This window comes from Lonchura striata, chromosome 26 (genome assembly GCF_050655825.1).
Source record: "Lonchura striata isolate lonStrDom1 chromosome 26, ASM5065582v1, whole genome shotgun sequence".
Lineage (NCBI taxonomy): Eukaryota > Metazoa > Chordata > Aves > Passeriformes > Estrildidae > Lonchura > Lonchura striata.
Genome location: NC_140728.1, coordinates 5,056,902 through 5,084,826, shown reverse-complemented (window position 1 = coordinate 5,084,826; position 27,925 = coordinate 5,056,902). Strand labels below are relative to the sequence as shown.

At 47.9% G+C, this 27,925-nt stretch overlaps 2 protein-coding genes across 7 annotated transcripts in view; one reads left to right on the top strand and one right to left on the bottom strand.

Moving 5' to 3' along the window:
* The window catches only part of MDM4 (MDM4 regulator of p53), a 25,309-nt gene extending 7,169 nt beyond the window's left edge, over window positions 1-18,140 (top strand). For both annotated transcript variants that reach the window (XM_085561280.1, XM_085561279.1), the window contains exons 4-11: window positions 2,483-2,616; window positions 5,382-5,431; window positions 10,854-10,915; window positions 11,665-11,761; window positions 13,016-13,176; window positions 14,526-14,664; window positions 15,197-15,273; window positions 16,066-18,140. In XM_085561280.1, coding sequence (XP_085417406.1) covers window positions 2,483-2,616; window positions 5,382-5,431; window positions 10,854-10,915; window positions 11,665-11,761; window positions 13,016-13,176; window positions 14,526-14,664; window positions 15,197-15,273; window positions 16,066-16,608 — 1,263 coding nt within the window. In that variant the 3' untranslated portion in view covers window positions 16,609-18,140. The remainder of the gene's footprint in view (window positions 1-2,482; window positions 2,617-5,381; window positions 5,432-10,853; window positions 10,916-11,664; window positions 11,762-13,015; window positions 13,177-14,525; window positions 14,665-15,196; window positions 15,274-16,065) is intronic.
* LRRN2 (leucine rich repeat neuronal 2) overlaps window positions 7,725-27,925 on the bottom strand; it is a 30,993-nt gene continuing 10,792 nt past the window's right edge. The window contains exons 2-3 of one of the 5 annotated variants that reach the window (XM_085561277.1): window positions 23,141-23,385; window positions 7,725-22,151 (exon numbers count right to left, since the gene is read on the bottom strand). In XM_085561277.1, the coding sequence (XP_085417403.1) occupies window positions 19,868-21,895 (2,028 nt within the window). In that variant the 5' untranslated portion in view covers window positions 21,896-22,151; window positions 23,141-23,385 and the 3' untranslated portion in view covers window positions 7,725-19,867. The other 4 variants (XM_085561275.1, XM_085561278.1, XM_085561274.1 and 1 more) reach the window with 4 other exon arrangements.

Here is a 27,925-nt window from a genome sequence, read left to right as displayed (position 1 = left end):
CCCAGGAATGAATCCCAAATCCCCGGGAGTGAATCCCAAATCCCAGAATGACCCCCATCCCGCTGTCCCACAGGTGATCCCAAATTCCCGGGAATGACCCCCAAATCCCAGAATGACCCCAAATTCCCCCCGCAGGTGACCCCAAACCCCGGGAGTGATCCCAAACCCCAGGAGTGACCCCAAATCCCGGGAATGACCCCCAATCCCGGGAATGACCCCCCATTCCCGCTGTCCCGCAGGTGATCCCAGACCCCAGGAGTGACCCCAAATCCCGGGAATGGCCCCAAATCCCGGGAGTGACCCCCCATTCCCGCTGTCCCACAGGTGATCCCAGACCCCAGAAGTGACCCCAAATCCCCGGGAATGGCCCCAAACCCCGGGAATGACCCCAAATCCCAGGAATGACCCCCATTCCCGCTGTCCCGCAGGTGATCCCAAATCCCGGGAATGACCCCCAAATCCCGGGAATTACCCCAAATCCCGGGAGTGACCCCCTTCCCGCTGTCCCGCAGGTGATCCCAGACCCCAGGAGTGACCCCAAATCCCAGGAGTGACCCCAAACCCCGGGAATGACCCCCAAACCCCGGGAATGACCCCAAATCCCGGGAATGACCCCCATTCCCGCTGTCCCGCAGGTGATCCCAGACCCCGGGAATGACCCCAAATCCCGGGAGTGACCCCAAACCCCGGGAATGACCCCAAATCCCAGGAATGACCCCCAAATCCCGGGAATGACCCCCAAATCCCAGGAATGGCCCCAAATCCCGGGAGTGACCCCCAAACCCCGGGAATGACCCCCAAATCCCGGGAATGGCCCCAAATTCAGGGAATGACCCCATTCCCGCTGTCCCGCAGGTGATCCCAGACCCCAGGGCTGACCCCCAAATCCCGGCAATGATCCCAAATCCCGGGAATGACCCCAAATCCCGGGAGTGACCCCCTTCCCGCTGTCCCGCAGGTGATCCCAGACCCCGGGAATGGCCCCCAAACCCCGGGAATGACCCCCCAATCCCGGGAGTGACCCCATTCCCGCTGTCCCGCAGGTGATCCCAGACCCCAGGAGTGATCCCAAATCCCGGGAATGACCCCCAGACCCCGGGAATGACCCCAAATCCCGGGAATGACCCCCATTCCCGCTGTCCCGCAGGTGATCCCAAATCCCGGGAATGATCCCAAATCCCGGGAATTACCCCAAATCCCGGGAGTGACCCCCTTCCCGCTGTCCCGCAGGTGATCCCAAATCCCGGGAATTACCCCAAATCCCGGGAGTGACCCCAAATCCCGGGAGTGACCCCCTTCCCGCTGTCCCGCAGGTGATCCCAAATCCCGGCAATGATCCCAAATCCCGGGAATGGCCCCAAATCCCGGGAGTGACCCCCTTCCCGCTGTCCCGCAGGTGATCCCAAATCCCCGGGAATGACCCCCCAATCCCGGGAGTGACCCCATTCCCGCTGTCCCGCAGGTGATCCCAGACCCCGGGAATGGCCCCAAATCCCGGCAATGATCCCAAATCCCAGGAATGGCCCCAAATCCCGGGAGTGACCCCCTTCCCGCTGTCCCGCAGGTGATCCCAAATCCCGGCAATGATCCCAAATCCCAGGAATGACCCCAAATCCCGGGAGTGACCCCCTTCCCGCTGTCCCGCAGGTGATCCCAGACCCCAGGGCTGACCCCCAAATCCCGGCAATGATCCCAAACCCCGGGAATGGCCCCAAATCCCGGGAGTGACCCCCTTCCCGCTGTCCCGCAGGTGATCCCAAATCCCGGCAATGATCCCAAATCCCAGGAATGACCCCAAATCCCGGGAGTGACCCCCTTCCCGCTGTCCCGCAGGTGATCCCAAATCCCGGCAATGATCCCAAATCCCGGGAATGACCCAAATCCCAGGAATGACCCCCTTCCCGCTGTCCCGCAGGTGATCCCAAATCCCGGCAATGATCCCAAATCCCGGGAGTGACCCCCTTCCCGCTGTCCCGCAGGTGATCCCAGACCCCAGGGCTGACCCCCAAATCCCGGGAATGGCCCCAAATCCCGGGAGTGACCCCCTTCCCGCTGTCCCGCAGGTGATCCCAAATCCCGGCAATGATCCCAAATCCCGGCAATGGCCCCAAATCCCGGGAGTGACCCCCTTCCCGCTGTCCCGCAGGTGATCCCAAATCCCGGCAATGATCCCAAATCCCGGCAATGATCCCAAATCCCGGGAGTGACCCCCTTCCCGCTGTCCCGCAGGTGATCCCAGACCCCAGGGCTGACCCCCAAATCCCGGGAATTACCCCAAATCCCGGGAGTGACCCCCTTCCCGCTGTCCCGCAGGTGATCCCAAATCCCGGCAATGATCCCAAATCCCGGGAATGACCCCAAATCCCGGGAGTGACCCCATTCCCGCTGTCCCGCAGGTGATCCCAAATCCCGGGAATGACCCCCAAATCCCGGGAATGACCCCAAATCCCGGGAGTGACCCCTCATTCCCGCTGTCCCGCAGGTGATGCACTTCCTGGGCCAGTACATCCTGGGCCGGCGGCTCTACGACCCGCGGCAGCAGCACCTGGTGCAGTGCGCCGGGGACCCGCTGGGGGCGCTGCTGGGCCTGCGCGGCTTCTCCCTGCGGGAGCCCAGGTGGGCGCGGCGGGACCTGGAACCGCATTGATTAACCTGATACACTGATAAACCTGAGACAAAAACCACAGTTTGACTGGTGAACGTGAGACAAAAATCATACATTGACTGCTGAACGTGAGACAAACCACACATTGACTGGTGAACGTGAGACAAACCACACATTGACTGCTGAACGTGAGACAAATCACAGTTTAACTGGTAAACGTGAGACAAAAATCACACAGTGACTGGTAAACGTGAGACAAATCACACATTGACTGGTGAATGTGAGACAAACCACACATTGACTGGTGAACGTGAGACAAAAATCACACAGTGACTGGTAAACGTGAGACAAATCACACATTGACTGGTGAACGTGAGACAAAAACCACACATTGACTGGTGAACGTGAGACAAATCATAGTTTAACTGGTGAACGTGAGACAAAAATCACACAGTGACTGGTAAACGTGAGACAAACCACACATTGACTGGTAAATGTGAGACAAATCACAGTTTAACTGGTAAACGTGAGACAAAAACCACACATTGACTGGTAAACGTGAGACAAATCACACATTGACTGGTAAACGTGAGACAAATCATAGTTTGACTGGTAAACGTGAGACAAAAACCACACATTGACTGGTGAACGTGAGACAAATCACAGTTTAACTGGTGAACGTGAGACAAAAACCACACATTGACTGGTAAACGTGAGACAAATCACACATTGACTGGTAAACGTGAGACAAATCATAGTTTGACTGGTAAACGTGAGACAAAAACCACACATTGACTGGTGAACGTGAGACAAATCACAGTTTAACTGGTAAATGTGAGACAAAAACCACACATTGACTGGTGAACGTGAGACAAATCACAGTTTAACTGGTAAACGTGAGACAAAAATCACACATTGACTGGTGAACGTGAGACAAACCACACATCGACTGGTGAACGTGAGACAAATCATAGTTTGACTGGTAAACGTGAGACAAAAACCACACATTGACTGGTAAACGTGAGACAAACCACACATTGACTGGTAAATGTGAGACAAACCACACATTGACTGGTAAATGTGAGACAAACCACACATTGACTGGTAAATGTGAGACAAACCACACATTGACTGGTGAACGTGAGACAAATCACAGTTTAACTGGTAAACGTGAGACAAATCACACATTGACTGGTAAATGTGAGACAAATCATAGTTTAACTGGTAAACGTGAGACAAACCACGCATTGACTGGTGAACGTGAGACAAATCACAGTTTAACTGGTAAACCTGTAACAAAAATCACACATTGACTGGTGAACGTGAGACAAAAATCACACATTGACTGATAAACCTGAAACAAAAATCACAGTTTAACTGGTAAACGTGAGACAAAAATCACAGTTTAACTGGTAAACGTGAAACAAATCACACATTGACTGGTAAACCTGAAACAAATCATAGTTTAACTGGTAAACGTGAAACAAATCACAGTTTAACTAGTAAACATGAAAACAAAAATCACAGTTCAACTGGTAAACGTGAGACAAAAATCACAGTTTAACTGGTAAACCTGAAACAAAAATCACAGTTTAACTGGTAAACGTGAAACAAAAATCACAGTTTAACTGGTAAACATGAGACAAAAATCACAGTTTAACTGGTAAACATGAGACAAAAATCACACATTGACTGGCAAACCTGAAACAAATCACAGTTTAAGTGATAAACCTGAGACAAAAATCACAGTTTAACTGGTAAACATGAGACAAAAATCACATATTGACTGTAAACCTGAAACAAATCACAATTTAAGTGATAAACCTGAAACAAAAATCATACATTGACTGGTAAACCTGAAACAAATCACACATTGACTGGTAAACCTGAAACAAAAATCACAGTTCAACTGGTAAACGTGAGACAAAAATCACAGTTTAACTGGTAAACCTGAAACAAACCACAAATTAACTGGTAAACCTGAAACAAACCACACATTAACTGGTAAACGTGAAGCAAATCACAGTTTAACTGGTAAACTTGAAACAAATCACACATTAACTGATAAACGTGAGACAAAAATCACAGTTTAACTGATAAACATGAAATAAATTACAATTTAAGTGACAAACCTGAAAAAAAAAAATCACAATTTAACTGATAAACCTGAAACAGCCACAGTTTAACTGATAAACCTGAAAAAAAAAAATGACAATTTTATCTGGAAAACCTGAAACAGTCACAGTTTTAGCTGATAAACCTGAAAAAAATCCCATTTTAAGTCAGAAAATTCTGGAAAAAAAAAAAATCCCATTTTTATCTAGAAAAATCTGAAAAAAAAAACCTCCCATTTCTTAGCTGATAAATGTGAAAAAAAATCTTACTTTTGTATGATACATCTGAAAAAACTTTGTTGGGGTTTTGTAATGAAAATCCCACTGATTTTTGGGTTTTTTTAATGAAAACCCCACTGATTTTTGGGATTTTTTTATGAAAACCCCACTGATTTTTGGGATTTTTTAATAAAAACCTCACTGATTTTTTGGGGGGTTTCTTTAGTGTAAAACCCCGCTGATTTTTGTTTTTTTTTTAATGAAAACCCCGCTGATTTTTGGGTTCTCCAGCAGAAACCCCTCTGTGCTTTCTGGGATCTGTAGGAAATTCCATTCCTTTTGAGTTTTTCTCATTAAATCCATCAAAGGCTTTGGGATTTTGGGGATTTTGGGGGTTTTTGGGTTTCTCTGTGGCACTAAAAGGGATTTTTTGCCCTCCCCAGCCCCGTGTACGAGATGCTGAAGAGGAACCTGACCCCTGCTGCCCTCCCAGGTAGGTTGGTCCCATTCCATAAATGTTGTTCTGAACCTGGTAAGTACCAAAAAATAAAAATCAAAAAATAAAAAAAAATCCAGGAAAATGCCAAATCCTGGCGCTGTAAGAAGAAAAAAACTTCTCTCAAAAACTTTCTTTTGGAGTTTGTGTCTTTTCTGTGTGCCAGGAGCTGTTTGAGTGATGCTAAAAATCCCAAATTTGGGGCAAAGCCAAACCTTGAAATCCCATCCTTGACTTGAATCGATTTTTTCTTCATTTTTGGATTTTTTTTTTTTCAGTTTCAGAGCTGTGATTTTTTTTTTCCTCTCACCTCGTTTTGTGTTTTGATCTTCTCAAAAAATGCTAAAAAATTCTGCAAGGTTTGAACCTTGAACCTTCAGCTTCCACATCTGTGGGGTTTTGTGCCACATTTCCTGTTTTTTTTAACACATAAAATGGATTTAATCCCCAGCTGGGGACTTTTGTGCCACATTTCCCATTTTTTTAAACACATAAAATGGATTTAATCCATACCTGGGGACTTTGGTGCCACATTTCCTATTTTTTAAAACAGGTTAAAATGGATTTCATCCCCAGCTGTGGATTTGGTGCCACATTTCCCATTTTTTAATAGATAAAAATGGATTTAATCCCCAGCTGTGGATTTTATGCCACATTTCCTATTTTTTAAACAGATAAAATGGATTTAATCCATACCTGGGGACTTCGGTGCCACATTTCATATTTTTTAAAACAGATTTAAATGGATTTAATCCCCAACTGTGATTTTGTGCCACATTTCTTATTTTTCAAAGCAGATCTAAATGCATTTAATTCACACCTGGGGACTTCGGTGCCACATTTCCCATTTTTAAACTGATTAAAATTAATTTCATCCACAGCTGTGGGTTTTGTGCCACATTTCCAGTTTTTTAAAACACATAAAATGGATTTAATCCCCAGCTGGGGATTTTGTGCCACATTTCCCATTTTTAAAACAGATTAAAATGGATTTAATCCACACCTGGGGACTTTGGTGCTACATTTCCCATTTTTAAAACACAAAAATGGATTTAAACCTTTAGGAGGGCTCAGACACGTGTGGAAAAATTCAAAATTAAAATAAAAAAAAATCCACTTAAAATCACAAATTAAACAAAAATTAAAACCGTGGCCGTTTTCCACCATGGATTTTTTTACAGAAAATCCATTTTTTAAATTTGGATTTATTTTCTAGAAGCCTCTTTTGAATCCCTTTGGGCTCTTTGGCTGCAGGAGGATGCTGTGAGTGCCTGGCTCTGTGTGAGTGGGACCCAGACCAGCCCAGCTTGGCAGAACAGAGCTGGCCGTGCACAGCCAGGGAGGCTCAGGCTCTTTTCCCTCATTCCCCACCCCTTTTCCTTAATTTCCACCTCTTTTCCTTACATTTCTCCCCCTCTTCCTTCCTTTCCCACCCCTTTTCCTTAATTTCCACCTCTTTTCCTTACATTTCTCCCCCTCTTCCTTCCTTTCCCACCCCTTTTCCTTAATTTCCACCTCTTTTCCTTACATTTCTCCCCCTTTTCCTTCCTTTCCCACCCCTTTTCCTTAATTTCCACCTCTTTTCCTTACATTTCTCCCCCTCTTCCTTCCTTTCCCACCCCTTTTCCTTAATTTCCACCTCTTTTCCTTACATTTCTCCCCCTCTTCCTTCCTTTCCCACCCCTTTTCCTTAATTTCCACCTCTTTTCCTTACATTTCTCCCCCTCTTCCTTCCTTTCCCACCCCTTTTCCTTAATTTCCACCTCTTTTCCTTACATTTCTCCCCCTTTTCCTTCCTTTCCCACCCCTTTTCCTTAATTTCCACCTCTTTTCCTTACATTTCTCCCCCTTTTCCTTCCTTTTCCCACACCTTTTCCATCCCTTTCCCCCCTCATTTTCCTTCTTTTTTCTACCCACTTTCCTCTCCTGGCTCTTTTCCTTCCTTTCCCACTCCTTTTCCTTGATTTCCACCTCTTTTCCTTAAATTTCTTCCCCTTTTCCACACCTTTTCCATCCTTTTTCCCTCATTTTCCTTCTTTTTTCTACCCACTTTCCTCTCCTGGCTCTTTTCCTTCCTTTCCCACCCCTTTTCCTTAATTTCCACCTCTTTTCCTTACATTTCTCCCCCTTTTCCTTCTTTTTCCCACACATTTTCCATCCTTTTTCCCCCATTTTCCTTTTTTCCACCCACTTTCCTCTCCTGGCTCTTCTCCTTCCTTTCCCACCCCTTTTCCTTAATTTCCACCTTTTTTCCTTACATTTCTCCCCCTTTTCCTTCCTTTTCCCACACCTTTTCCATCCCTTCCCCCCCTCATTTTCCTTCTTCTTTCTACCCACTTTCCTCTCCTGGCTTTTTTCATTCCTTTCCCACCCCTTTTCCTTAATTTCCACCTCTTTTCCTTAAATTTCTCCCCCTTTTCCTTCCTTTTCCCACTTTTCCCAAATAGTTTCCATTCTTTTCCCCCCATTTTCCTTCTTTTTTCCACCCACTTTCCTCTCTTGGCATTTTCATTCCTTTCCCACCCCTTAATTTCCACCTCTTTTCCTTAAATTTCTTCCCCTTTCCCACACCTTTTCCATTCTTTTCCCCCCATTTTCCTTCTTTTTTCCACCCACCTTCTTTCCTCTCCTGGCTCTTTTCCTTCCTTTCTCCCCATTTTCTATAATTTCCCACCTCTTTTCCTTCCTTATCTCACCTCTTTCCTTTCCCCACCTCTTTTCCATCCTTTCCCACCCATTTTCATTCATTTTCCCCCCATTTTTCTTCATTTCCTCCCCATTTTCCTTCTTTTTTCCTCCCATTATCCTTCCTTTCCTGGCCCTTCTTTTCTAATTTTCCCCTTTCTTATTTTTTAATTTCTCCTTTTCCAATTTTCCCCATTTCCCCCCTTTTTTTCTTTTGTAATTTCCTGCTTTTCTAATTCTATTCCCCTTTTACTTTCTGATTTTTCCCTGTTCTTCTTTTCTGACTTTCCCCTTTTTTCTTTTCTAATTTTCCCATTTTTTTTCTTTTCCAATTTCCCCCTTTTCTCTTTCCTAGTTTTTCCCATTTTTTAATTTTCCCCCATTCCCTTGCCAACTTTTCCCAAGTCTGCATTTGGGATTCCCTCACTTCAGGTTTTTCTGCAATTCCCCTGCTCCAGTAGGAAACCTTCCAGCACCTGGAGTATTTTCACTCCCTGAAAATCAAATTTTGGCAGGATTTCTCCCTGCAGAGCCCTGGCTCCTGTTTTCCATCAGGGATGAAAACCCAGCAGCTGGAATGTAACAAAAACAGAAAAGAAAAGCAGGAATTTCTGAATTTTGCTAGAATTTTGCTCCATTTAAAGGCCATTTTTAGGTGGAATTTCTTTGCCATGTTCAGCTATTCCCTGTCTGGGTGTTTTCTTGTTAATTTAACTCATCCTTTTAATTGGGAGCAGCTGCCTCCAGCCCTGTGCATGGAATTTTCCTTTATTTTCATGCCCAAACCCTTTAGGAAAAAAACAGGAAATTGTCAGGAATTTAAAAAAAAATCCCTGTTCACCTTCCAGGTGGGATTCCCTGTGGAATCCTGGTGTTTGAGGAATGGCTTTGCAGTCATTCCCTGCAAACCAAGCAGGGAACTGAACAAAAATGGGATTTTTTTTTGGGGTGGATCAGTCATATTTTAACATTTCCCCCCATAGGTTTTCTTGTTGGGTCACTCATGGAGATTTCAGAAGTTTTGGGAGCAATTTTCCTGTTTTTCCATTTTTTATTCTCTCGTTTTGAGGAACCTCAGGTGGAAAAACAGCTCCTTGTAAAATAGTCCAGCTGAAATAGGATTGGAATTTGTATTTTTATATATATCCAGGAATTTCCCTGGATGTACAGAAGATCCTTGGAAAATCAGACAAAGCCAAGGTGGTTTTTAGGGAAGCTCAGGAAAAATTCCAAATCCAGGAGTACCAGACCCAGAGACACCCAGAACGAGCAGGAATTCCCCTGGCACAGCGCTGGAGCTTGGGATGGCTGCAGGAAAAAAAATCAAATTTCCCTTTGGGAAAAATATTCCGGATTTTGCTATAGGAAAAATAATAAATTTTCCCTTTGGAAGAAATATTCCGGATTTTGCTATAGGAAAAATAATAAATTTTCCCTTTGGAAGAAATATTCTGGATTTTGCTATAGGAAAAAGAATTAACTTTTCCCTTTGGGAAGAATCCTGAATTTAGATATAGCAAAAAGAATAACTTTTCCCTTTAGGAAGAATGTTCTAATTTGGCTGTAGCAAAAAGAATAATTTTTCCCTTTAGGAATAATTCTGAATTTGGGTGTAGGAAGAAGAATAGGTTTTTCCTTTGGGAAAAACATTGTGAATTTGGCTGTAGGAGGAAGAATCATTTTTCCTTTGGGAAGAGTTCCAAATTTGGCTGTAGGGAACAGAATTGGTTTTTCCTTTGAGAAGAATATTCTGAATTTGACTGTAGCAAAAAGAATAACTTTTGCCTTTGGGAAGAATTCTGAATTTGGCTATAGCAAGAACAGTCACTTTTCCCTTTGGGAAGAATATTCTGAATTTTGCTATAGGAAAAATAATTTATTTTCCCTTTGAGGAGAATATTTTGAATTTGGCTATAGGAAGGAGAATCATTTTTCCGCTGGGGAAGAATTCCGAATTTGGCTATAGGGAAAATAATAGGTTTTTTATTTTGGGGAGAATATTGTGAATTTAGCTGTAGGAGGAAGAATCATTTTTCCCTTGGGGAAGAGTTCCAAATTTGGCTATAGAAAGAAGAATCATTTTTCCCTTTGGGAAGAATTCTGAATTTGGCTGTAGGAAGGAGAATAATTTTTCCCTTGGGGAAGAATTCCAAATTTGGCTGTAGGGAAAAGAGTCGGTTTTTCCTTTGGGAAGAACATTGTGAATTTGGCTGTAGGAAGGAGAATCATTTTTCCCTTTGGGAAGAATTCCAAATTTGGCTATAGGAAGAAGAATCATTTTTCCCTTGGGAAGAATTCTGAATTTAGCTGTAGGAGGAAGAATCATTTTTCCCTTGGGGAAGAATTCCAAATTTGGCTATAGGAAGAAGAATCATTTTTCCCTTGGGGAAGAATTCCAAATTTGGCTATAGGAGGAAGAATCATTTTTCCCTTTGGGAAGAATTCTGAATTTAGCTGTAGGAGGAAGAATCATTTTTCCCTTGGGGAAGAATTCCAAATTTGGCTATAGGAAGGAGAATCATTTTCCCCTGGGGAAGAATTCTGAATTCAGCTGTAGGAAGGAGAATCATTTTTCCCTTGGGGAAGAACACCAACTTTCCACAGGCTTTAGCTGAAGGACTCCCTCAGCTCTGCCAAGCCTGGCTGGTCGTTTGCTTGCCCCGGCGCCCCGTGTGCTGCGAGAATGGGGATTTTGGGGGAAGGCTTTTCCTTGTGTTTTACCTGCCATCTGCAGATGCTGCACAGACTCTCCCAAAGGAGCAGAGCGTCGCTAAGCCCAGCCCAGACCAGCTGCAGGTAAACCCCACTGCCCAGTGGGTTCTTTTCTTGTACAGAGCCGCCCCTTCTCTGTACCTCTGCATGGTGGACTGCCAGAACTTTTTGTCCTTCTCGTTGTGCTGCTCCTCACCTTTTTTTTTTTTTTTTTTTTTTTTTTTTTTTGCCTGAGGGAAAAATTCCCCCCAAAAATGAAAAAGTTCTCGGAGTCCACAGAGCAGGGACAGAGCCACCCTTCTCTGTTCTCCTCGTGACAGAGTGCCAGTCTCTGAGCGCGTTCTTCTGGGGTGCAGCACTTCCAGGCCTCAGCTTCTCCAGCAGTGCTTTCCTGCTTTTTCCTCCACCTCTTTTATCCCACCTTTTCTCCCACTAGGAATTACCAAATAAAATCATTCACTGTGCTTTAGTTAGGATTTGTTTCCAGCAGCTTTTTTCAGGCAGAGGTGATAACCTAGGAAAAATCTTGGCGCCTCCGATGTTTTTTCCAGGTGTGGTTTGGGGTGAAGGCTGGGAGGTGTCAGAGTCACAAAATCAACTTTCACTGCATGGAAAAAAACGCCAACTTTGGGATTTTTGCCAAGCTGAAGATTTTTCCTTGGTGCTGATTCCAGAGGCTTTTAAGAGAAATAGTTTGTAGTTTTTATTCTGAATTATTTCCTCTTCCTACCTGCTTGGTCTCGTGCTGCAGCTGGTGCCTGGGGATGGAAGTGCTGCATCCCCTTGTCCCTGCAAGCTCTGCTGGGCTAATTCCTGGATTTTCCTTCCTGCAGCTCAGCCAGGAGGAAGGATCTGACTCCGGCATCCTGGAGGGTGACAGCAAAAGCTCAGCTCCAGCTACCTCAGAGCCCAAATGTGACAGTTGTGAAGGTGAGGGACAAATTTCTGAATTATCGCAACGTTGGCAAACGTGTGTGGGACACAGAGCAGCAAAATGCTGGAGGATGGACTGAGAAAAAACTGGTTTGGAATAGAAATATTAAAAATCTTGATGCTCAAGATTGAGTCTCTGGGGTCCTGAAGGATGACAGCAAAAGCTCAGCTCCAGCTACCTCAGAGCCCAAATGTGACATTTGTGAAGGTGAGGGACAAATTTCTGCATTATCACAACGCTGGCAAACGTGTGTGGGACACAGAGCAGCAAAATGCTGGAGGAAGGAGCTGGAAGACTCAAAAAAGCCCTGGTTTGGAATAGAATAATTAAAAATCTTGGTGCTCAAGACTGAGAAATGGCAAAGTTCACCACAGGTATTTTATTTTCTGGCGTAAATGCTCTGAGTGCAGTGGCAGGTTAAGCCCCAAAATCTCATCTCTCACTGAGTAATGCCATGAGAAAAAAAATCTTCCAGACCTTGCTGGAGGGTGTTTTCAATGCTGGAATTATCTTTGATCCATCCCTCTTCCCAAGGGAGGTTCCTGAGCTCACAGAACACAGCCTGGGCTGGCTGCAGTCATTCCCTGCAAACCAAGCAGGGAACTGAACAAAAATGGGGATTTTTGGGTGGATCTGTCATATTTTGACATTTCCCCCGTGGCATTTTTTTTTGCTGGGTCACATGTGGAGATTTCAGAAGTTTTGGGAGCAATTTTCCTGGTTTTCCACTTTTTATTCTCTCTTATCAATGAAAAAAGCAGCTCCTTGTTTCCAGCTCAAATGGGGGAGCTGGAAATTCCCTGGATTTACCAACCAGCCTTGGAAACACTTGGAAAAATCCCTGGATTTACCAGCCAGCCTTGGAAACCCTTAGAAAATTCCCTGGATTTACCAGCCAGCCTTGCAGAGTCTCAGTTTGGGATCCCAGGCTGGAGCATGGGGGGGATGGATCCCACTTCTTGGGAATTCAGGAGCTGCAAACTGAATTCCAGCCAGTCCTTTCTGCATTTTAAATCACTCAGGGCTGGCTGGGGAAGTGTTTGTGTTTCTGTGGTGAAATTTTAAATTAAACTCGGCCTGTCCCAGTGCAGGGGCAGTGGGAACACTGGGATATTCCCTGATTTGTGCAGGGATTTTTACCAGATTAGGGATATCCAAACCCCACAAGTTAAAAAATCAGATTTTAACCCGATTTTTTTCTCTGCTCATGTCTCTCACCCAATGACTTGGACTGTGCTTGGCTCTTCCAGATAATGATTTGATAGAAAACCTCTCCAAAAGCAAAAAACCCAAGCTGGACCTGGTTTTTGAGGAATGGGATGTGGCCGGGCTGCCGTGGTGGTTTTTAGGGAATCTCAGAAGCAATTACAAATCCAGGAGTAACGGATCCACGGATATTCAGACTAACCAGGTGTGTAAAAGGGGCTTTGTGTCCTCTTTCTCTCCTCTCTTGGCTTCCAAGGAAATAAAATATTCTGTTTTTTTTCTCTCTTTCCCCTTCCCACTCCAGGATTTTCAGCCTTTTTCCCACTCTGGACCTTTCCCATTGGGTGGTTGTGAATTTTAAGGTTTTTAAATCGACCAAATTCTTTCCTTAAGGCCCTCAGAGGTGCCTGGATTTCAGGAGTTGCCCTTTTTTTTTATTGAGGCGGACATTGTAGGGTGGTGGGGGAGCTGGAAGGAGGTGGGAGTTGGAAAAAGGGGAGATGGTGAGGTAAAAACTGGGAAAAGGTTGTGAAAAGCAGAATTTGTGAGGTAAAGATTGAGAAAAGGGGCATTTGTGAGGTAAAAATTGGGGAAATAGCGGGAAAAGGGGAATTTGTGAGGTAAAGATTGAGAAAAGCTTGGGAAAGGGGGAGCTTTTGAGGTAGAAATTGGGAAAAGGGGAATTTTTTGAGGCAAAAATTGGAAGAATGTTGGAAAGAGGAGAATTTGCGAGGTAAAGATTGGGAAAAGGTTGAGAAAAGGGGAATTTGTGAGGTAAAAATAGGGAAAAGGGGAATTAGTGAGGTAAAAATTGGGAAAAGGTTGGGAAAAGGGGATTTCATGAGGTAAAAACTGGGAAGAAGGGAATTTGTGAGGTAAAAATTGGGGAAAGGTTGAGAAAAGGGAATTTGTGAGGTAAAAATTGGGAAAAGGTTGGGAAAAGGAGAACTTGTGAGGTAAAAATTGGGAAAAGGTTTGGAATTCGTGAGGTAAAAATTGGGAAAAGGTTGGGAATTTGTGAGGTAAAAATCGGGAAAACTTTGGGAAAAGGAGAACTTGTGAGGTAAAAATTGGGGAAAGAGGAGCCTGTGAGGGGGAAATTGGGAAAAGGGAATCTGTGAGGTGAAGATTTTTAAAATGGAAACCTGTAAGGTGGAAATTGGGGAAAAAGGGGGATTGTAAGGGAGAAATTGAGAAAAGATAAGCCTGTGAGGGGGAAACTGGAGAAAGGGGAACTTGCAAGGTGGAAATTGGGAAAAACTGAGTTGGTGAGGGGGGAATTGGAGAAAGATTGGGAAAAGGGGAGCCTGTGAGGTAAAAACTGGGGAAAGGGGGAACTTGTGAGGTGGGAATTGGCAAAAAGGGAATCTGTGAGGGGAAAATTTTAAGAATGGAAACCTGTGAGGTGGGAAAAGGGGGGCCTGTGGGGCAGAAATTTTCAAAAGGGGTGTCTGAGGGCAGTGAGGTGCCCAGGGCTTTGGAGGGTTGGAGAGGAGAATGAGACAACAACAAATTATTTTTCCTGGGTTTTTTTGTTTTTTTTTTTTCCCTCAGGACATTGACACTGCCATAGTTTCAGACACCACGGATGACCTGTGGTTCCTCAACGAGTGTCCCCTGGACCAGGGCGCTGCTGGGCTCAAGGTGGAAGTGCTGGACTGTGAGGAGGTCACAGAAGGTGACACCAAGGTACCTCTGGCACAGTTTTCTCTGTTTTAATTCATCCCAGGGTGCTCTGCTGCCCTTAAAAAGGCTGGATCTGTTCCCATCCAGAGCCTAAATCCTGTTCAGAAGAGGCTGTCACCATTCCTCATGTGTTTGATGGTTTTCCTGCTTGGGTTTTGGTTTAAATTCAATTTTTCAAGGCATAAAATCAATTGAAAATGGATTAAACTTCTCGCAGCAACTTAAGTGGGTTTCTGACCAATACCTGCAAGAGTTATAAATCAAAAATCATGGAGTTAAGCTTGGAAAAGGATTTTAAAAACCGAGTCCAGCTAAAGACTCAAAGAAGAAAGTCTGATCATGGTGAACAAGCAAAAGTTACCAACATTCTGCTAAAGAATCACTGCAAAAATGGTTTTTAATTCACTTTTAGAAGTGATCTAATGAGCAGGGTGATGCTGTAATCCTTTAATTGGAGTGGCCATCGCCAGGCAAACAATAAATAGGGAATATTTCAACATTCTCACCCTCTGACAATGCTTTCCTGGAATTCCAGGTACCTGAGGATGTGTGCTTGGATGAGCTGGAGGATTCCCAGTGCCTGAGTGATGACACGGACACAGAGGCTGCTTCTGAGGTGGGAATTCTTTGGGATTACCTGGGGCTGGAAGGGCTCATCCCACATCTGTTGCTGCTTTTGGGGTGGGAAAAGCTGATTTTCTTGTGGGATTCCAAAAAGAAAAGTGGCTGGGTGAAGTTACGTTGACACCCAGGCATGGTTTAATAAGGTTTTAATAAGATTTTAATTCCGTGTTGTCCTCTGGATGGAAGTCTGGAGGATTGTCCTTGGAAGGGACCTGGGAATCTCAAGTAGAACTTTATAATCAGTCAAAAACTACGAATTTTGATCGTTTTGAGCAGAATTTTAGTGGTTTTTAGCAGAATTTTCCAGCCTGGAATAAATGGGGATATCCCTGGCTTTGGACAGCTGAGTCCTGGCTCTGCACTTGTGCAGCTCTTGCCCTTTTCTGTGAGAAAATTAATAAATCCATTAATTATGCAGATTCAACAGCTGGTAAGTGATGGGTGAGCCTGGAAAAGCAAATTCCAGGAGCTCTCCCCTTGAATTTTGAGCAAAAGATTGAAAATTCTCTTGAAATTAAATAAAAATAAACTGCCCCAACTTGGATACTTCCAGAGGGCTGGGAGAAAGGAAGGAGAGGAATTCATGAGGGACAGATCCGGGATGAATCAATCCCAAGCCACAAAATGTTGGTTTTTCCAGCTTATAAATCACTCATAAATAATTTTTTTTTAAATGAGGCTTCCTTGCTGCTTTACCTACACAGCTAAAACAAGGAATACCCAAAAATAAATTGATTTTTTTTGGTTTTTTTGGCTGGATTTTTTTTTGCCTTAAATCCCTCAGGACTGCTGGCAATGCTCCAAGTGCAGGAAATTCAACTCTCCGGGAAAAAGGTACTGCTTCCGCTGCTGGGCCCTGCGCAAGGACTGGTACCGGGACTGCCCCAAACTGCCCCATTCCCTGTCCCTTTCCAACATCAATTCCATGGAAAACCAGGAGCAGGATGAAGGGATGGACGTCCCAGACTGCAGGAGGACGATCTCAGCCCCGGCTGGCCAACCCAAACCCCTTTTCCTGGCAGAAAACAAACCCTGCGCCGATCCCGGCGGCTCCATCGAGTCCTTGGATTTGGCGCGGGACGGGAAAAATCGGGATTTTGCCAAGCTGAAGGAAGAGGAGGAGGTGGAATCTTTGGAGAGCATCAAAACCCTGCTGAATCCCTGCTTCCTGTGCCAGCACAGGCCTCGGGATGGGAATATTGTCCACGGAAGGACTGCTCACCTGGTGGCCTGCTTCAGGTGTGCCAGGATGCTGAAGAAGAAGAGATCGCCATGTCCCGTGTGCAGGAAGGAGATCAAGATGGTCATCAGGATCTTCATGGGGTAGGGAGGCTTCCTGTCCCGAAAGTAATCCTAAAATCTGGATTTTTGCACTCAAACCCCCATTGTGGTGTATGCAGGAAGGAGATCAAGGTGGTCATCAGGATCTTGAAAGAATAACCCCAAAATCTGGATTTTTGCACACAAATCCCAACTGCAGTGTGTGCAGGAAGGAGATCAAGATGGTCATCAGGATCTTCATGGGGTAGAGATTCTTCCTGTCCCTAAAGTAATCCTAAAATCTGGATTTTTGCACTCAAACCCCATTGCAGTGTGTGCAGGAAGGAGATCAAGGTGGTCATCAGGATCTTGAAAGAATAACCCCAAAATCTGGATTTTTGCACTCAAACCCCCATTGCAGTGTGTGCAGGAAGGAGATCAAGATGGTCATCAGGATCTTGAAAGAATAACCCCAAAATCTGGATTTTTGCACACAAATCCCAACTGCAGTGTGTGCAGGAAGGAGATCAAGATGGTCATCAGGATCTTCATGGGGTAGGGATTCTTCCTGTCTCTAAAGTAATCCTAAAATCTGGATTTTTGCACTCAAACCCCATTGCAGTGTGTGCAGGAAGGAGATCAAGATGGTCATCAGGATCTTGAAAGAATAACCCCAAAATCTGGATTTTTGCACACAAATCCCAACTGCAGTGTGTGCAGGAAGGAGATCAAGATGGTCATCAGGATCTTCATGGGGTAGGGATTCTTCCTGTCCCGAAAGTAATCCCAAAATCTGGATTTTTGCACACAAATCCCAGTTTCAGTGTTTGCAGGAAGGAGATCAAGATGGTCATGAGGATCTTCATGGGGTATCAGGATCTTCTGACCCTAAAATAATTCCAGAAAGAGGATTTTTGCACTCAAATCCCAATTTCAGTGTGTGCAGGAAGGAGATCAGGATGGCCATCGGGATCTTCATGGACCTTCTACTAAAATAACCCCAAAAATAGAAAATTTTTTTTTTTTTTTTTGCACAAAACCTCGAATTCCAGAGTTTGGTCTGCAGGATCAAGATGGTCATCAGGATCTTTATGGGATAGCAGGACCTTCTGCCCCTAAAATAACCCCAAAATGAAGATTTTTGCACTCAAACCCCAATTCCAGAGCTCAGCCAGTGAAACCAAAGAAAACAAAGATTTAATCCCAGCAAGAATCATCCACAGGATCCACTTTTCCATGGAAATCACCTCGAGATCAAAACCCCAACTTGGAAATTTTCCCGATTTCCCATCTTCAGCCGGATTTTATCCTTTGCATAAAATTTCTTGGATTCTTTCTCCTGACCAAGAACAGCAGATTTTGGAAAAATCGAAAACTTTGGAATGTGTTTTTTTTTTTTTCCATAAATCCCGACTTGTGCAATTCCTTTGGAGCTGAGAAATAAAAACAGAATATTTATGGTGGGAGGGAAGGGGATTGGTTTTGGAGAGAAGAAAATGAACTTTATTCCTATTTTTTTAATTGTTTAAGGTTGGCAGGGTGAGGAATTCCTTGCTCCCAGATGGGAAATAAATCCAAGTTTTTAATCCAGGTCACAAATGCGATGGAAAAATAATAATAATGTTATATTTTTCTTTCTTTTTTGGCTCTTTAATTTCTATTTCTTCTCAGTTTTGTGTATTTAAATCTATTCTGTACCACCTCTGACCAGCAGGATTCAATTCCAGCAGCTTTGGGATATTTTGGGATGTTCACCTGCTCTCACCTATCATTTAGGCTAAAACAATCCTCTTTTTTTAATGAAAAGTGGCTTTAAAAACAAAACACATTGTTTTTTGGGGGTAAAATCATTCCTTTAAAGCTCCATTTGCACCTTTTTCAGGCATAGTTTTTCCCTTTTCTAGCAGATTTTTTTCTCCATTTCCAAGCAATTTTTTTTCTCCGTTTCCAAGCAATTATTTCCCATTTGCAGGCAAATTTTTCCTTCTTTTCAGGCAGATTTTTCCCCTTTCCAAATATATTTTTCCTCTTTCCCAACAGATTTTTTTCCCCCTTTTTAGTAATTTTTTTCCCCTTTCCAGACAGGTTTTTCCCCTTCCAACATCTGCAAAATCCCTTGGGAATGGCAGCAGTAAATCCTCTGGATTTGACCCTTTGTTCTGCAGCCCCCCACCCCATCCCTGTGACAATTCCGGGCGGATTTCTTCTCCCTTTTCTGGCTGTTTTTTGGGATCAGGGCTCCTGGAGAAGGCGGAGCTCACTAGAGGGCTCCCACACCCAGCTCCTGCCGCTCTCCCTCCTTCCAGGATCCACATTCCCGGCTGGAAAAGGCGCTCAGGGACACCATCCCATGGCTGGGGGTTATTTTTCCTGATTTCCCAAACCCACAAATCCATATTTTCCCCTGTCCCAAATCCCAGTGATTCCCCTTGGACCCCTCCAGGTGCATCTCAACATTCCCAGTTTTTTTTTTTTCCTACTTCCTCCCCTCTTTTCTTCCTGTTTTTCTTTTTTTTTTTTTTTTTTCCCATTTTACCCTTTATCCACAAAAATTTTGGGATCTTGTGTGATCACGGATCCATCCAGCCCCACAGGGAAGTGTCACCGTCACCATTTGCCATTCTTCTATCCCAAATCCTCCCTTCCTGCTTTCCCCCAGGTGACAGCAGTGACAGAGCAGGGCGTGACACTTGGTTTGATGATCCCAATGCTCCCAAAAACCCCCAGAAATAACCCCAAACCCCAAAGGAAAAAAAAACTTTTTGTTTTAGCGTTTTTTTAGGTTTTTCTTGTATTTCCAGAGCAGGGACTGTCCAGCGAGGGAGGTGACACTGGGATTGCTTTGTTTGATGATCCCAAGGCTCCAAAAAACCCCAAGAAAGAAACCCCAGACCCCACACAGTTCCCAAAGGAAGAAATCTCTTGTTTTTAGGGGTTTTTAGGTTGTTTTTTTTTGTATTTCCAAAGCAAGGTCTGTCCAGCAAGGGAAGTGAAACCTCTGGGGTGTCCCTGGTGCCAGGGGGACACAGGTTTGGGGTTCCTTTTATGGCTCTTCACCCACTCGGGGCATCGTCCCCACAGTGTTCTCCATCCCTTCCCATCTTCCCAGCGGGGTTTTGTTTGGGATCCACGGCCAAATCCATCCCCTCCACACAGATCCAGGACCACCAGAGGCTCCTCTCCCATGGATCCTGAGGCTCCTCAAGGTCACATCCACAAAATCCCATTTTTTTTTCCCCACCGTCTGTCTTTTTTTTTGTTAAAAAAACCCTTTCCTCCCTCCCCACCCACCCCAAAATCCCGCTCATTCCCCCCAAAATCCTCCCTCAGCACTCCAGGGGCGCCGCCTGCACCTGCACGGCCAGGAGGTGTCCCCGGGGCTGCAGGGGATAAACCACGCGCACGGCCCCGGCCCCACGGAGCGATTCCCGCCGGGATCCGGCGCGCGCCGCCGCCCCCAGGAGCAGCAGGCCCAGCAGCAGCGCCGTCGCCAGCGTCCCCCGTCCCCACGGCATCCCCTGCCTGGCCTCTTTAGTCCTGGCGGTCACACAGGCCACCCTGACCGGCGGTGCCACCAAGGCGACGTGCAGACACGCCCGGTACTCGGTGTCGGGGCGCAGCCGGGTGATGTTGAAGCTGTGGGTGCCCGCCGGGATCCGCGCCGCGCCCAGCCGCGAGCCCAGCGTCGAGCTGGCCCACGTGAGGTTGGAGGAGACGGCGTTGAGGCGCGGCCGCCACGCCAGCAGCACGTGGTGGGGCTGGACGTCCACCACCAGCAGCTCCAGCTCGGCCCGGCCCAGCGGGAAGGAGCGGTTGACCAGCACGCGGACGCCGCGGGTGTCGGCGCCCAGCACGTTGTGAGCCACGCACGTGTAGAGCCCGGCCTCGCCCGCCGCGATCCCGCGGATCTCCAGCGTCCCTTCGGAGTGCACCTTGAACTTCCCGTCATCCCCGAACGGCAGCAGCTTGGCGCCGGTTGGCGTCACCCAGTAGACCTCCGGCTCCGGCTCCGCCAGCGCCCGGCAGTGCAGGGCCACGTTGTCGCCCACCTCGGCGTCCAGGCGCGCCGGGATGCTGCGGGCGGAGATGAGCGGCAGGCAGCGCTCCGTCATCTCGCGGAAAGGGACGTCGCGGATGTGCCGGCGCTGGAGGTCGGGGGGCTCGGCGCAGAGCGTGGACTGGGGCTCGATGAAGCGCACGCGGGGCCGCGTGCCGTTGACCCAGCGGATGACGCAGTCGCAGCGCAGCGGGTTGCCGTGGATGCTGATCTCCTGCAGGTTGGGCAGCGACTCCACCGTCTGCCGGTGCAAGGCACTTAGGGCGTTGTTGTTGAGCATCAGCGTCTCCAGCTGCGGAAGGTGCTGGAAGGCCTTGGGGTGGATGAAGGACAGCTTGGGGTTGTTGGTGACGTCCAGCTTGGTCAGCTCGGGGAGGTTGATGAGGGCGAACTGATCGATGGACACCAGCTCGTCCATGTTGTTGAGGCCCAGCTCCTTGAGGTGCAGCATGTTGGTGAAGTCGCTCTGCTTGACCCTCTGCAGCGGGTTCTTGTTCAGATCCAGGAATTTCAGGCCGGGCACTTGCTGCAGAGCCCTCTTGGGGACATCCGCCAGCTTGTTGTCGTAGAAGGAGAGGCTCTCCAGGCTCCTCAGCCCTTCGAGGGCGTAATCCGAGATCTCCCGCAGCTGCATCCCGGCCAGCACCAAACTCCGCAGGTTGCCCAGGGGCCGGAAATTCATGTCCAGGATGGCGTCCACCTTGTTCCCCCCGACCATGAGGATCTCCAGGCTGGGCAGCATCTGGAACCAGCGGCTGTCCAGCGTCCTCAGCAGGTTGGAGTTGAGGTGGAGCCGCAGGAGGCTGCCCAGGCCGGCGAAGGCGCGGGGGGCGATGCTGCGGAGCCGGTTGTGGTTCAGGTAGAGCTCCTGAAGGTTCCCCAAGCCCGGGAAGCTGCTGTCGGGCAGCTCGGAGAGCTGGTTCTCCTCCAGGTGCAGGCTGAGCAGCTGGGGCATGTTCCTGAGCCCGAAATCCCAGACGTCGGAGAAGCTGTTCTGCGACAGATCCAGCTCCGACAGGTTCCGCAGGTAGCCCAGCTCGCCCTGCTCCAGCCTGGCGATGTTGTTGCTCTGCAGCAGCAGGGTCTGGGTGCCCTCGGGCAGCTCCGGGGGCACCGAGGTGATGAAGAGGTCGTTGCAGTCCACCGTGGCCGCCTCGCGGTAGGCGGAGCGGGGCGTGTACCAGGGCCGGATCTGGCACACGCAGCGCGGGGGACACGCCACGCGCCACGGCACCGTGGGCATGGCGCTGGCGGCCACCACGCACAGCAGGAGGCAGCTGGGCTGGAGGCCTCTCATTTTGAGCTGGAGAAGGTCACGGGGAGCATCCAGAGCTGGCCAGCGGGTGACAGCGGTGACGGCGAGGTGGGGACGGCGCCCGTGGGGGGAGATGCTCCATGCGAGCCCCTGGAAGCGTCGGGCCCTGCCTGGCGCCCCCGAAATGGGAGCTGAAAGCGCTGGGGGCACCTCAGTCAGAGCTGGGCCTCTTCTTCCTCTCCAAAGGAGTCGTTCCCGTGCTCGGCTGCATCTTCCAGGCTCCTCCTCGAGGTCATTCCTGGAAAAACAGCGGAGTTGGGTTAGGGGAGGGTTTGGGCTCATGGGGAACCAGGGGCAGGGACAAGGGACAGGTTGGGGAGGTAAAAACCTGAGGATGGCACCCCCAGGACCCTGCCCGGGGTCTGCAGTGCCCTCAAACTGCCCAGCAAATCCATGAATTCTGGTTTATATCCATGGCATTCACTGTGCCCTCCCATCTGAGAGAACCTGGGTGGAATTATCCCATGGAATCGGCCCAGGACCCTCCAAACAAGTCTGTGAATTCCACTTTATATCCATGGTATTCTCTGTGCTCTCCCATCCTACAGGATCTGGGTGGAATTATCCCGTGGAATCTGCCCAGGACACCCAACACGCTCCAAAAAAATTCCATAAATTCCACTTTACATCCCTGATTGAACTGTGTCCTCCCATCCCATGGGATCTGAGTGGAATTATCTCATGGAATCCACCCAGGACCCACCAAACAAATCTTTAAATTCCACTTTATATCCATGGTATTCTCTGTGCTCTCCTATCCCACAGGATCTGGGTGGAATTATCCCATGGAATCTGCCCAGGACCCCCAGCATCTCCTGAATCTGTGGCTGAGCAGAGCCAGAGCTGTGGGAGTTTGGAATAACTTTCCATGGGAATAATTTTCCATGGGAATAATCTTCCTGCAGGCTCTGCTCCCTGCTCCTCATCCTCCCCAGCTCCAAATTCCCCCATCCAGGTGCTCCAGCCCCATTGGCAGCCCTCCGATGGGAGATTCCTTAGGGAAAAACATCCCCCAAACACCGGGAATTCTCAAGGTGGGGCTGGGATGGGTTTGAACCCTCTGGCATCTCCTGCCCCTCTCCCAATCCATGATTTCCTCCAACTCCCCGCCCCGCGCTGACCTCAATCCAACATTTTTTTCCCTTAAAAGCCTCTCACCCAGCAGGGAAAAAAACCCAAAAAACTATTAAAAGAGTGGGGAAAGCAAAGTTTCAGTTTTATGCCCACCGTGCTCTCCTTGGAAAGGGCTCCGGAGCCGAGTTTATTCCACATCGACTCCTCCCGGATCGATCCCGCTCTTTTCTCTCCTTCCCTGCTGCTTTTAAAGCAGCTCCTGCAGAAGCAGCATGAAAGGAAAGGATGGATCCATCGATTCCCGCTTCCCTCCGATGGATCCACACCTTTTAAGTGCTCCGGTGTTTTCGGGTCTATAAAAGCCTCCAGTTGTTCCAATATCTCGGGAATCTTCTCTCCTTAAAAAACAAATATCACGGAGGAATTTGGGGGTTTTATTTCTTTTCTTCGAGGTGTGAAGGAAAGGCTGGAAAAGGTGTCTGGTTTTCCAGGGAAAAACGCCTCCAGCTCTGCTGCTTTTGTCCATAATCGGATTTTATCCCATTTTTCCCAGCACAGATGGCTGGGAGAAATCTTGGACATGGGAAAATCCAGGGGATGGTGTGAGTCATGAGATGGGAACTTGTGGGAAAATGGTGGATTTGGGAAAACTTGGGGCTGAAACTCATGGAAAGGAAACTGGGAGAACAGGAAGAACTTTGTCAGTGAGTGATCCCACCTGAGGGGGAAAAATCCCAGGAAAGGATGGGGCTGATCCCGCTCTGCCTGGGGAGCAGCTCCCGGAATTCCTGCAGGGGTGGTGGCACCTCCAGCCTGGTGGGGACAGGGTGGCCCTGCCCGCTGTGGCTGCTGGTCCCGTGTGCGACATTCCCGAGGGATGGCGGCTCCCGGGGCTTTGCTGGGGGAGATCCTGGAGTGAGCTGAGCTTGGGGGGCTGCTCTCCAGCTTTTCCAGCTTCTCCATCTTCTCTGGATTCCTAGGATTCCTCAGCTTCTCCATCTTGGGATTCCCCCGCTTCTCCATCTTCTCTGGATTCCTGGGATTCCTCAGCTTCTCTATCTTGGGATTCCCCAGCTTCTCCATCTTCTCTGGATTCCTGGGATTCCTCAGCTTCTCCATCTTGGGATTCCCCAGCTTCTCCATCTTCTCTGGATTCCTGGGATTCCTCAGCTTCTCTATTCCCCAGCTTCTCCATCTTTGGATTCCTGGGATTCCTCAGCTTCTCTATCTTGGGATTCCCCAGCTTCTTCATCTTCTCTGGATTCTCCATCTTCCCCAGCTTCTCTGGCTTCTCCATTTTCCCCATTTTCTCCCGCTCCTCCAGTTTTTCCATTTTCCCTGGCTTCTCCAGTTTTTCCATCTCCTCCATCTCCTCCATCTTTTCCATCTTCCCCAGCTTCTCCAGCTCCTCCAGCTCCACCACACACCGGGCACAGTGGGACCTTCCCGTCCCTGTCACCCCCCCGGCATGGGCAGATGGGAAGTGGCCCTTGGATGCTGTGGGAAAACCCTTTCCTCATCCATTCCCGTTTTTCCATCTCCACCCAGCCCCTGGGGGAAGTTGGAATGCTGGGAGCGGACAGGAGGGAATTATTGTGGGATTGTGGAATCCTGGAATGATTTGGGGTTGGAAGGGACCTTAAATCCCAACCAGAGCCATGGACAAGGAATTCCCACTATCCCAGAGTGCTCCAGCCCAGCCTGGGACACTCCCAGGTATGGGGCAGCCACGGATTCTGTGGGAATTTGCAAGCTGGGAATGAGTCAGGAATCCTGAAATTGGGATTTTTTTATGGAATCCTGGAATGGTTTGAGATGGAAGATCTTGAAGATGATCCCATTCCCGCCCCTGCCATGGGCAGGGACGCTTCCCATGATCCCAGGGTGCTCCAGCCTGGCCTGGGACACTCCCACAGGGATGGAGCAGCCACGGATCCTGTGGGAATTCCATTCCAGCTCTTCCCAGGGAGGGATTTCATCCCCAAATCCCACTGAAACGAGGAAACCGGGACTCGCCAGCTTCTCCCAACTCCGAGCAAGCCCCGGCGTGGGAACGGCACCAATCTCCCGGCTGGAACGTCGGCAGGGAAAACGAACGGAGAAAGGAGGGGAAGGAGGAGAAATCAAAAGGGACAAAGGAGAAATACAAGGAAGAATGAGGAATACAAGGAAAAAGGAGAAATACAAGGAAAAATTAGGAATACAAGGAAAAATTAGGAATACAAGGAAAACTGAGAAATACAAGGAGAAAGGAGAACTACAGGGACAAAGGAGGAATACAGGGGGAAAAGGACAAATACAGGGAAAAGAGAAATATAGGGGAAAAGGAGAAATACAAGGAAAAAGAAGAAATACAAGGAAAAGGGAGAAATATAGGGGAAAAGGACAAGTAGAGGGGAAAAGGAGAAATACAAGTTAAAATGAGAAAATAAAGGGAGAAAAGAGAAATGAAGAAACAAAAATAAAAAGGGATAAAGGAGAAATACGAGGGGAAAGGAGAAATAAGTAAAGGGACAAAGGAGAAATAAAGAAAGGGATAAAGGAGAAATAAGTAAAGGGACAAAGGAGAAATAAGTAAAGGGATAAAGGAGAAATAAATAAAGGGATAAAGGAGAAATAAATAAAGGGACAAAGGGCCCGGAATGTTGCCGGCACCGTGGCAACCGCCCCCCGTCGCCCCTCATCTGTATGCCCGGGCTGAGCCCCGCGGCCGCCGCGCTCCATGGAAACCCCGAGCTCCCGGAACCCCGGCCTGGAGATGGGAGATGGGATTGAGGAGCTGCCACAGGGAAAACTTCCCGTCCTGGGGGTGTTTTCAGCAATTCCGGGGTTTTGGTGATCGGCCCCTGTGGGGCTGGGTGTTGGCGAGGCGAGGGATTGGGAGGGTTTTTGAGGAATATGAGGGTTTTCCTGGAATATGAGCGTTTTCCTGGGATGTGAGGCTGTTCTTGGGATGGGAGAGTTTTCCTGGAATATGAGTTTTTCTGGAATATGTGGGTTTTCCTGGAATATGAGAGTTTTCCTGGGATGGGAGGCTGTTCTTGGAATGGGAGGGTTTTCTTGGGATGGGAGGGTTTTCCTGGAATATGAGAGTTTTCCTAGATAAGGGTTTTCCTGGGATACAAGGCTGTTCCTGGCATGGGAGGGTTTTCCTGGCATGTGAAAATTTTCCCGGGATGGAAAGGTTTTCCTGGAATATGAGGGTTTTCCTGGGATATTGAGGGTTTTCCTGGGGTATGAGGTTGTTCCTGGAATATGAGAGTTTTCCTGAAATATTAGAGTTTTCCTGGGATACCAGGCTGTTCCTGGGATACCAGGCTATTCCTGGGATGGGAAGGTTCACCCTGTGTCCCTCACAGCAGCCTCCAGCTGCCATTTTGGGATTTTATTCCCTAAAAAAAATCATTTCCACGGGCCGGGGAACACCTGGCCAAGTCCCTGCCGAGATCCGTGCTGGGATTTTTGCTTGGGAAAAGCGGCTTTGGAAGCGTTTCCTTGGAGCTTTTCCCAAGGCTGGACAGGGTTTGGAGCCACCAGGATGGGCAGAATCCGCTCCAAACCCACCAGCACCACCACACTGCTCCACCACCTTTTCCAGTGATTTCTCCCCCAACTTAATCCTTGCTTTGTGCACAAGGATGGGATTTTAAATTTCTTTTTCCCCATCCTCCTGCATCTCCGCGGGCAGGGAGGGCGATAACGCGATTCCTGTTATTCCTGCTTTTTATCTCCTGCCAGGAGATAAAAACACGGCCGGGAGCAGCGAGGAAGAGCTCGGATCTGGCTCTCGGCGCTTCTCGGCCTCTCTCCGGCTGGATTTTAATGAGGGAGGCTGGGAAATCAGCCTGGTGTGCTCATCCGGGCGCTTCCAGCCTCTGGAATTGCTTTGCCTTGGGAATTGTCTCGGCTCTGGAATTGTTGTTTTGCCTCTGGAATTGTTGTCTCGGCTATGGAATTGTTGTCTCGGGTCTGGAATTGTTGTTTTGACTCTGGAATTGTTTTGCCTCTGAAATTGTCTTGGCTCTGGAATTGTTGTTTTGCCTCTGGAATTGTTGTTTTGCCTCTGGAATTGTTGTCTCGGCTATGGAATTGTTGTCTCGGGTCTGGAACTGTTGTTTTGCCTCTGGAATTGTTTTGCCTCTGGAATTGTTGTCTCGGCTATGGAATTGTTTTGCCTCTGGAGTTGTTTTGTCTCTGGAATTGTTGTCTCGGCTCTGGAATTGTTTTGCCTCTGGAGTTGTTGTCCTGGCTCTGGAATTGTTGCTTTGCTTGTGGTTTTTCCCCCTCCAAACGCTCCCATGGGTTCCTGTGGCTTCCCCCATCCGGGCTCAGCCTCCATCCTGGAAAAAGGAGCAACATTTGGCCCTCTTGGCTGCAAACGGCACATTCCAGAGGGGTTTGGATCCCGCAGGCATTCCCTAGAGATCGCGCATCCCATCCCGCGGGACGCCGAGGGAGCTTTGGGGACGCTCAGGTCCCTGGGCTGGGTCCCTTCTCTCAAATTCAGCTTTTGGAGCTCGGCCTTTCCGAACGTTCATTCCTGTCGGGATAAATCCCTGGGGATTTCCTGGGGTGGCTTCCAGCTCGTCCTGGGACATCCTGGACCACGGCCAGGATCAGGAGGGGATCTGGGAGTGAAATCCAGGAATGAAATCCATGAAATCCAGGTCCCTCCCTGCCTGCAGGAGCTGCCTCGGGGTGGCACAAAAGCCCCGGGGGCGACAGCTTTGTCCCCTGCGTGTGGCACTGTGGGAAGCCTCAAATCCATGATTTTCAGACAAGAAACCTCAAATCCATGATTTTCAGCCGGGAAAGCCTTGAATCCACGATTTTCAGACAAAAAAACCCCCTCAAATCCATTCTTTTCATCCGAGAAAGTCACAAATCCACAATTTTCAGCAAGGAAAGCCTCAAATCCATGATTTTCAGACAAGAAGC